The following is a 10,187-nucleotide window of genomic DNA, read 5'->3' on the forward strand; positions in this document are numbered from 1 at the left end:
TTGTGAATACTAGTGTGAATGTGAACGCTAGTGTGAACGACACACTAGATGCTCTAGTACGTCTTGCAACACAGACGGTATTGAATTGTCAAATGCAGGGTCCACACACTTTTTTTGTAACTCAAATGCGGTTGGTTGAGTTTCGCCTAGTGTTTCGCGTCCGAAAAAATAATTTCAATACAATTTTCCTAGCAATTTTCTAGACAATTTTGTTGCAGAAATTCCGTTTTGTGATTTTTAAAAAGAATTGAAAAGTTAAGTCTAGAGTTAAGTTGTTGTAACATTTTTTCTGCTTATTTGCTAACTTATTTGTTGAAAGTGTTTGATGTCTCGAGAAAGAGAGAAACAAATACAACACCGACATTCTAGCCGACATTGTTAAGCCGCTAAAGGAAAAATTGTTGTTGTTATTGTTTGGAGTTAACGCTAGAGTTAACGTGAACCAATCGAACAGCGATTGACTGGCCATATCTAGGGCCATATTTGTTGACGTTGGAGCATAAAACCTAGCATAAAACATTGTGTTTTTATTTGTGAGTCAACCATTCGACCCGACGAACGACGTATCGTATCTGGATTTCATAAATAACAGCGTTACGGGCAGCAGTAGATCTAGCAGTTGATACAGAGGATTCATTTCAAGCCGATTCCAACTGTGACGCCGCACACTAGGCCGCACATCAAATGCTAGATCAAATGTTAATGACAAATAACGTATGTAAATTGTACACAATTTGAGTGACGAAGAGAAGAAGCGAAGAAAGAAAAGAAAAGAAAAAAACCTAGAAAAGAACAGAGGACAAACGCTGCTCGTGGCCGCTGATACACAAATAATCAAATCGTGATATTCAAATACCAAAGTGTTGTTACATATACATTTTTTTTGTTCGTTGCTGCGCGCACGTAGAACCTAGCGTAGAACAGCATTTAAAAAAAACGAATAAGACACACACAGAAAGAGAGCAAGATAGAGAGGCACGTGAGACAAGAATCGACACGATGAATTGCTAATTTCATGACAATTAACACGCCGATTACCGAAGAGGGAAATACGTTGGGAACAGAGAGGAAAGCTAGGAGGAACGAGCCGAGAAAAAATCGCCGAGAAAAATAAGGAAGGAACGGAAAGGCCTTGGACGCGCACAACGAGACTGAAGCTACGACTGAAGTGAACACACTGTGCTGCAAAACACACAAACAACCTAGCAAACAACACACAATATCATTAGACAATTCCAATAGCACAAACCGGCAATACTCTCTAGCTGAACGGAGTAAGGTATGGCAAATGTGGTTAACGTTTCCACCATTTTTCTCTGGTATTAATATACGAAAATATCCCATTTCAGACGACACAAATTGCCGTTGAATTACTCTCTGTAAAACAGGTGACAACAACTAATTCTATTTCATATTCTGAACGGACCCACTGATTACCAAAAGCCTAGCCAAAAGCGGTAAGTATCATGCAGTTAGGGTGAAGTGTCTGTTGAAGATGTGTGAATGAGGGCAATCCGATATGAATGGATTTTGATTGAAACGAATGCTGTGAATCAAAAGAATGAAAAATTGAATCGAGTCGTTCTCGAGCTATGGCTTGCGTTTTGCATATGCAAAGTTTCAGTCCAATTACTCATTTGAAATGATTATCAATGAAACATTTCCAAGCCGGTATTCATTAAACTTGAGGCATTACTATCTAACCGACTCTCTTGCCGTCTAACTTAGACACTTCGGAAGACATTTTGGTCAAATTTGAAGCTTGATGGAGTTTTGGAGGCAATAAATGGAGTCGATCGTTATTGGTAAAACTGCATTCAGTAGTTCATGCATGCACATCTACTGCACAAAGGATAAAATTGCTTCAATCGATAGTCGGCTGTGTTGAGAAAAGATGTTTCTCTCGTAAAAAAACATCATGTAAATCGCATCGAAATCGTGTTTGCCACTAAATGCAAATGCGTTCTTTTAATATTGGCTCTTGCTCGCTCTCTTCCCCTCTATTCTAACTCTCCGAAATGAGAATAAGTCATCCGATATTGGTTTATCCATTGAAAGTGTTGACACATTTGGTTTTTTTTTTTTTAAATTTCAACGAGCAGAGACAAATCGAATGTTGACATGCAAGTTCACCAGTCAATTCGTGATGTATTTCATTTTAAGCACAGCAACAATAATAGTAAAAACAGACGAGAGAAAAGAACGAAAACCAATAACAGCTCCACGGAATGTTTGAAATGTACGAAAAACAATCCCCCACTTATTTCCATCGTTGATAATGTATTTTGTGTGTTTGCCATCTGCGAGTGTGAAACTGTCGCCAGAATTACACTCATTAAACCTAGCATTAAACTGTTGAATGGGAACTGTTTCAAATAACGAGCATGCTATTTTCCAGCACATGACCGCTGTCACTCTCTCTCTCTCTAATCGCATCGGAGGTTTGTTTGAATATTTGTGCTCTTTTTTTTTATTGCGGTTGTACCAAGAAAATAAACAACAACATAACAGGAATAAATTTAAGAAAATTAGCAAAAAATTAAACACAAATACGAAAAGAAGCGAGAAAAAATGTTGAACTGAGAAAAATCAGGAGCAAAAGTCATAGAAAAGAATTTCTAAGTCAAGGCAAAACAAAAAGTGCAACCAATTAGAAGGAAAAAAAATTAAAATTGGAAAAATAAATTACCGAGAAGAAGACATCGAAATGGCAGTTGAATTTGAAGCGAAAAAAAAAATCGATGAACACTTGAAATGGACTTAGAAATAGACAGAGTCACACATCGTTTGCGTTAATGAGCAGGGTTAGGCATCTGCAGAGCTGAAAACTCTAGTGAAAACTAGGCTGAAAATCGACATATTTCTGTTTTTAAACCTAAAAAGCGGCTAGAAAAGCGGTTCACTGCTGATAAGCATATTATTTTTTCATTTAAAAAATGCTGCTCACGCAACGGCATAGCGCTCTCTTTTTCGCTGTAGGAAAATCTAGAGGAAAATAAAAATGACAAAATTGGCCTAAAGCGAACGTTTATATTCAAAATAAAAACGAACGAAGGCAGTTGAGAAGGGAAACGAAAATTGGGTAATTCTTCCTTCTTTTTTTTCTCTTCAGTGTATCGACGGCGTTCACATACACCTAGACATACACTGACTTTTCTCGATTATCATTTTTTTTCTTTTCTTCGCTCATTAGGTGAAATGGAAATATAATGAGTGAGCAATAGCAGCTCTAGTAGCAGCTAGAATAGCAGTGTACATTGAATACAATACTCTAGACAATGCTAGATACAATACCACGTCGCTGTTTACACTGTAAAACCCTAGGTAAAACCGAAGTGTAACCGAAAACGTCGACCTACTACAGCTGGAGTAGATTCTACTCCAAAGCTACTACTACTCGCTCGATTATACTGCTCATTGTTCTAGTCATTGTCTCAATGTGTGCGTGCGTTAGGTGTGTTGGTGCTAGTGTTGGTGCCTCTACTGCTGCTGCTTCAGCTCAGGCTTCAGCCTCTGCTACAATTGCTATTGCTCTAGTATTCGTACTGCAATACACTAGGCAATACATCAATATCTAGATCAATATACACATCTAGATACACATACACGCGCGTGCTCTCGACACACGCACGCAAACCATCCAAATCTAGATCCAAATAGCAAAACAAAAGGTCCGCACACTAGTCCGCACATACTCACTCAATGTTATAACTAGTGTTATAATATACAACAAATTTTCAAAATGGCTGCCAAGCAATTTTTCGATACCAATTCGGTGGAAGTGCTAGTGGAAGTGTGAAATATTTTTTCTCATCGCGAATTCAGAACGAAAAAAACAGATTCAATTGGGAAAATTGCTAAAATTGTTCAGTGCGAAGCGATTGTTTTGGACATATTCGATATTTACTGTGTGTTGTTTTCAGTTTATTTCAGTTCGTTTATTTCGTTTTCGTCTATTTTATTGTTATACAATTTAGGCTTTTTTTTCAAGTGCATTGTGCATCGAAATTGCAAAATAAATCCAACAATAGGTGAACAAATTCATATCAAATCGCAGCTGTTTACAGGTATGACATTTAAATTCTTTTTTCAACAAAACTTATTGTTTGTATGTAACAACTGAACTGAATGAATCTAGGAATGAATGTACGAACAACTCTTTTCCATTCGGTGTCAGGCACCATTTATCAAATCATCATCGATTCAATTGTATCGGTGACTGTGTTTCTAGCTGTGTTTCGATCTAGATTTCGATGTCATTTTATTTGCGCTTTGTATTTTTTTTGCATTTTTTCAAAGCATAAAGACCTAGCATGAATCGACCTAAAAATGTGAACAAAATCATGAAGCATTTGCTCTGTTTCTAGCTCTGTTTGTCAATGATGAAGAGAAAAAAAAGCAAAAATCAAAGCCAATATCAAACATGTCAAAGCGAATGTGTCAGCAGAATGAGGCGAATTTGGCACATTGTGTAAAAATGCTTCATCAGATTTTCGATGCGATTTTGATGAAATTAATTTTTCATCAAAAAAACCTAAAGAGAATTGCTTTGAATATTTTCATAACAAATTTCCTAGGAAATTTCATGGCATACATTTGGTTCATATTATCATAGCGAAAAGAAGCGTACAAACCTAGGTACAAACACAAAAGTAGAGACGGTTCACAGTGCGACAAACTCTCTACTAGACTCTCTACCAAGCGAATACTTCATCTAGTACTTCGTCCACAGTGTAGTACATTTGTCATGGCAGAAAACGGCTTGGCTTTCACGACCATTTCCTCTAAAATGAAACGCATTTTTCGAAAATATTTGATGAGCGATTCTCATTTTAAAATTAATCAACAATTCCGCCAAACTAATCCATAATCGAAATGAATTTTTTCTGAACAAATAGTGCAGCAGACCAAGGACGCATCAGTAAAAATTTCCAAGTAAAACCTTCAACGCACGTACATTTTGAATTCTCTCAACAGTTTTGCAGTCGTATGGCTGAACACCGTCAATACCTAGGTCAATACTGTGTGGTGTGAAACATACGGTGGTCTCGTCTCGCCTAGCGTCTCGCCCCATGCCGGCTAGCATGCCGGATATCGTTGCGTTTCATTCGCACACTGAGACCGGCTTTAAAAATTTTATTGTTTTGATGCTGCAATCTAGGCTGCAATACTAAGCGTTGTTATTGGCAAATGCGTTCCGTTCTAGGTTCCGTTCGTTCGTCGTTGCTTCGTATCAAGCTTCGTATTACAAGCACAGTGTACGTTTCTACGTGTTCAGTTCGATCTTGTAGTTCTTGAACGAATAGTCTAGCGAATAGTCGTGCTTACCGTTTTCTGTTGTAATCAAGCAATTTTAATTGGTTTTTTCTTTGTAAAAATTCACTGTGTATTTCTTCTGGTAAGTAATTTTTCCATTTCTACAAATTATTTTTACATCATTTGAGGACCTTTTTTCGAAACAAACCAAAAAATTAGATCGGATTTACGTAAAATATTTCGATTTTTCCAAACCACTATTGGCGTGGGTTTTGTTCGCTTATATTTTGTATGCGCCATATTAACATTCTATGAAACTTTGCCCGTACAACCAAAATAAATATTCGATGACAAGAGCGTGTCTCTTGGAAAATTCGTATTGATTTTCAAAAAATTGGCGTAATTCAAATCAATTGACGAAAATCCCGATAGCATTCGCTTGATTTTATCGATTTTTCTGAAATTTTTCGGGTATTTCGCATTTGATGTCGTCATAAAATCGACAAAGAAAATGGCGTGTATGAAGCATCACTTGGACAAAATGTTCGATGAAAAAATTAAAAATCAAATATCTTGGCAACGCTTGGTCGCAGCGCGAAGCCGTTTTTTGTAAAAAAATTCTTTTAATTTTCCCTACAAAACTGCATAATTACTTTTCGACGCGTCGAATAATTTAAAAAATCTTACACATTTTCGCGCCAAAAAATTCTTCAAACAAATTTCGTTTGAACTAAATGGCAAAGAGCTATGTAGAATTTTTTTCGCCATATAGAATTTTTTTCCCAAACATTCAATCTAGCATTCAATACAAGTCAGTCAGTCCATACAAGAAAGCACTCGGTTTGCTCGTTCGGTATGGAGACTTGCTAAGAGAGACGCATCACCTAGTGCTAGCGAGTGTGTGACTGTGTTTGTGCGCATCGTACTAGGCATCGTATCGAAGCTAGTATCGAAGAAAGTGTCAAAACGACGCTTATATGGAACCTAGTATGGAACTGTACTGATAGTGTGAACGAGACGAATATATGAATGAAACTCGCTTCGTTTCTCTCTACGTTCTGACTCGTAGTGTGTGCTAGAGTTTGTGTAATGTTTGCTTAGATGTTTACAGACCTTAATGTCAGTCCTAGTGTCAGTCGCAATAGTTCTAGTCGGAATTTGCACCGCATCCGAAAAAATAATTTCAATACAATTCTGTTGAAGAAATTCCGTTTCTTTTACGAACAACTCTTTTCCATTCGGTGTCAGGCACCATTTCTCAAATCATTTTCGATTCAATTGTGTGCTAGAGTGTGTGTCGGTGACTATGTAGAACATTTCGATGTCATTTTATTTTCGCTTTGAGGTTTTTCCCGCTTGTTCGAAACGTCGGTACGAAGCGATTTGTACTACGCTACAGCCAATTATATACACATATCCGTCGCTCTCTCCTTCTCTGTCGCTCTCTCTTTGCACACGTACGGTCAATAGAAAACGGCTTACAACTGTATTAAAATGTATGACAAATATTCACGCAGACCGACTGAATCGACCCGATGAGTTGTTATCGCCATTCGGCTCTAGTGCAAAGTTGGTTATACAGTTTCGTTTGATAGTTGTACCTAGCGTGGTTTTGTGTTGTTTGAGAAACAAAAATCACGGATTATTTCCATTAAGTGCTATTTCGTTTGCAATATTTGATCGAAACAGCACGATACAACAGGTATTTTCGTTGGATCATAACTTTTTTTCTCGTACCTAATTTTTTATTTCGTCGAGTGTTTTAATTATGCTAACGATTGGTTTTGGTTTTGGTTGTGTGCTAGGTTGTGTGACGATGTCATCGTATGGTTTAGTTGATTGTGTGTGTAAAATTTTCAAGTGCTAAAGAAACCTTCTTCAGCAGAAGAAAAAGTTCAATTACATTGAAAGAGAACCTCGCCTTTCTTAGAATTTTATGCGCTGTTTCGTCATCACTTGCATCGGTTTGTTGCCTAACCACCAAATTTTTATTTTCTCTTTCGCTGACTACTTTCGATCGCCAAAACTATTGGAGAAATGCGTTAAACGAACGAAATGGAGCACGTGATGAATTCAATTTATGTGCAATGGATTTTCTACATTTTGATCTTGTATTCATCATTATGCGCTAGATTAAAATTCAATCAGATCAAAATTCAAATTTACCGAGTGCTATCACCTCGAATCGATCCATTTTGGATAAAATTCGGAATTGATAATTAAAATAATTTGGTGACATTTTTTGTGCTTTCCAAATATTTGCCAATTGCTGTAGTTCGGAGTTTGTAGTAAAATCTCTTTCTCCCCCGAAAAAAAGAAGAAAAGAAAAAGAAACGATACAGCATCTGCTCCTAGTTCAACAGCTCGGTTGTGTGTGAGATTGTGTCAATACTCTTGCGGAGAAAAACTAGGAGAAAAATCATTTGAATAGATTGCTCACGTATTTATATGAAGCTTTTCGAATAGCAATTAACGATGATCATGTGAGTGGTCGTGTGTATGTACGTCTGTGTGTGAATTCGTTTCGTAAAAGTCGTCCTTGGAGCGCTCTCTCCCTAGCTCTCTCCGCCACGGGACCGTGTTTCGTTGTGTGCAATCCAAGACAGACATTAAAAGCAACTATGAAATCATCCCATGTGCACCATTTACAATGGCTTCATTTGGAATGTTAACAAATCGGTCTGTTATCGTCAATTCAAATCTCTTTTCAGAACTGAGATAACGATAATCATTTTTATTTACATATTCGTAACATTTTTTAATTCTTTTTTTTTCGCTAAAAATGTCTCCGAAATGGCGGTTTCGTCATTTAAATTGTTAACACGATGAAAAAACTCTATGAAATGATTAAAATTGAAAAAAGAATGAAAAGAAACATTGACCCCAAAAGAAATTATCACGTCCTCTTGTTGATACTGCACAATATTTTCCGAGATCATTCATTGTATGCTTGCCTAGATGCTTGCACTATACATTCGAATAAAAACAAATAAGAAGGGATTGAAATTTTGGCTGACGTCCTGAGAACATCTGTAGGCCAAACTTCAAGCCGAAAAATGATAAAAGATACTGCGCTCATTTACAAGTAATTTGGGTTTTTCCTCTTATGTCATAGAATTTGATAGTATTTATACCCTAGTTTATACCTAGATTTATACTAAATAACACAGCCAAGTAATTTTTTTTCTGTATATGATTTATTTCGTAAATTTTTTCAACATCTTTGTTGCGTTCAAAATATTTGAGTCGTACTCATAAATTCCGCATTTGTATTGACCGTGTCCCCTGCATTTTTCCAAATCGTTTGCTGCGTTTGTAGTATTTTCACAATTTGTAGGGGTTGTGTTGTCTGGACGAGAGTCACGATCGTGTTCCGATTCACTGTGCACATTCAAATGGAAATAGGAAATTTTTTGTTGCTATTCGAAACTAGCCCCTTTTGTTTGATTTTCCATTATTCATACATACCCCAAAACACACTGAACTGAATTCATTCGTGCAGTAACTAAAACCAGTATTACATATGTACACGTATTTTATGGATTGAATTACCATATTTTAGCCAATTTCTCAAACTTAGCTGGTTTTAAGTTTGGGAGTAAAATCGGATCTAGAATCGAATAAAATTGATTGAACGACCTTTTAGACAGTTATACAGTTCAATCGCTTCAGACAAGATGTAAACCGTTCTGATTTCTTATGAATTCTGTACATTGAGTGCCAATTACACCAAATTTACCTTTTTATGAATGTATAGTTTTTTGATTTGCTCCTTTCAATTTTGAAACATTTAGACGGCTCTAGAGATGGCTGCGACTACACCTGCGACCATTGGTATTGATTTGGGCACGACATACTCCTGCGTCTCTATTTTTGAAAATGGGAAACCCAGAGTTATTGCCAACGATAAAGGCCTACTCACAACGCCATCGTACGTAGCCTTTACTAAGAAAGAACGTCTCATCGGTGATGATGCCAAAAAACAGATTGGCATGAACCCCAAAAATACAGTCTTTGGCATCAAGCGTATAATCGGCCGTAAATTCGATGATCCAGTCATTCAACAAGACATTACAGACTGGTCATTCGTTGTGAAAAATATTGACCAAAAGATGAAAGTCGAGGTTGAATACCAAGGCGAGGTGATGCAACTCTTCCCAGAACAGATTTCGGCAATGGTTTTGAAAAAACTGAAGGACGCCGCTGATGCGAATATGCGTATGAAACACACCGACGCCGTCATTACAGTTCCAGCATATTTCACAGATTCACAACGTCAGGCTACTCTCAATGCCGGAAGAATTGCTGGTTTGAATGTAAAGCGCCTTTTAAATGAACCGACTGCTGCCGCCTTAGCGTATGGCATCGGTAAGATTGAACAAGACACCCCTCAAAAAATCCTCATTTTCGATTTAGGTAATTTTCAAATCATGCGTTTGATTGAATTATTTTTCTCTTAATTTTAAATATAAAATTAATGGATATTTCATTTTCTATTTCAATTCAGGGGGTGGAACGTTCGATGTGAGCATTCTGACGGTATATGAAGGCAATTTTGAAGTAGAAGCAGTTGATGGTGACAGTCACTTGGGTGGTGAAGATTTCGACAATCTTTTGGTCAACGAGTTCGTGGAAGAATTTCAAAAGCAGCTCAATGAAAATCTGCGTTCCGATGAGAAGGCAATGAATCGTTTACGCAAAGAATGCGAAGAGGCGAAGAAGACGTTGTCAACCGCGTTCAACGCACAACCCCTGCACCACACTAACAAAACAAAGTAAAACACGAATTTGCGATGAGCGCATTCGGTGAAGTTCATTTCAATTCTTTTCGTCGTTAGACGCACTCATGAACGCGACGAATCGAACGCATCAACAATGTTCCGTAATGAAAGAAACATTTTTTAATCATAAAATTGATGTTTATCACGTGC

General features: G+C 37.2%; 1 protein-coding gene across 3 annotated transcripts; it reads left to right on the top strand.

Moving 5' to 3' along the window:
• Positions 1 to 327: 327 nt before the first annotated feature.
• On the top strand, positions 328 to 10,187 carry LOC129565657 (heat shock 70 kDa protein 1-like). 3 transcript variants are annotated; one of them, XM_055440766.1, is made up of 5 exons: positions 328 to 1,279; positions 1,350 to 1,457; positions 3,978 to 4,067; positions 9,051 to 9,672; positions 9,764 to 10,187. In XM_055440766.1, exons 4-5 carry the CDS (start codon positions 9,063 to 9,065, stop codon positions 10,033 to 10,035), a joined length of 882 nt encoding a protein of 293 aa, XP_055296741.1. In that variant the 5' UTR covers positions 328 to 1,279; positions 1,350 to 1,457; positions 3,978 to 4,067; positions 9,051 to 9,062; the 3' UTR covers positions 10,036 to 10,187. The 3 variants fall into 3 exon arrangements, with proteins under 3 accessions (XP_055296741.1, XP_055296740.1, XP_055296742.1); XM_055440765.1 differs by lacking the exon at positions 3,978 to 4,067 and having other exon boundaries at positions 1,147 to 1,279; positions 9,764 to 10,144; XM_055440767.1 differs by lacking the exons at positions 328 to 1,279; positions 1,350 to 1,457; positions 3,978 to 4,067 and adding an exon at positions 5,290 to 5,398.

This window comes from Sitodiplosis mosellana, unplaced genomic scaffold (genome assembly GCF_009176505.1).
Source record: "Sitodiplosis mosellana isolate CC-2019 unplaced genomic scaffold, AAFC_SMos_1.0 Smas_scaffold_3, whole genome shotgun sequence".
Lineage (NCBI taxonomy): Eukaryota > Metazoa > Arthropoda > Insecta > Diptera > Cecidomyiidae > Sitodiplosis > Sitodiplosis mosellana.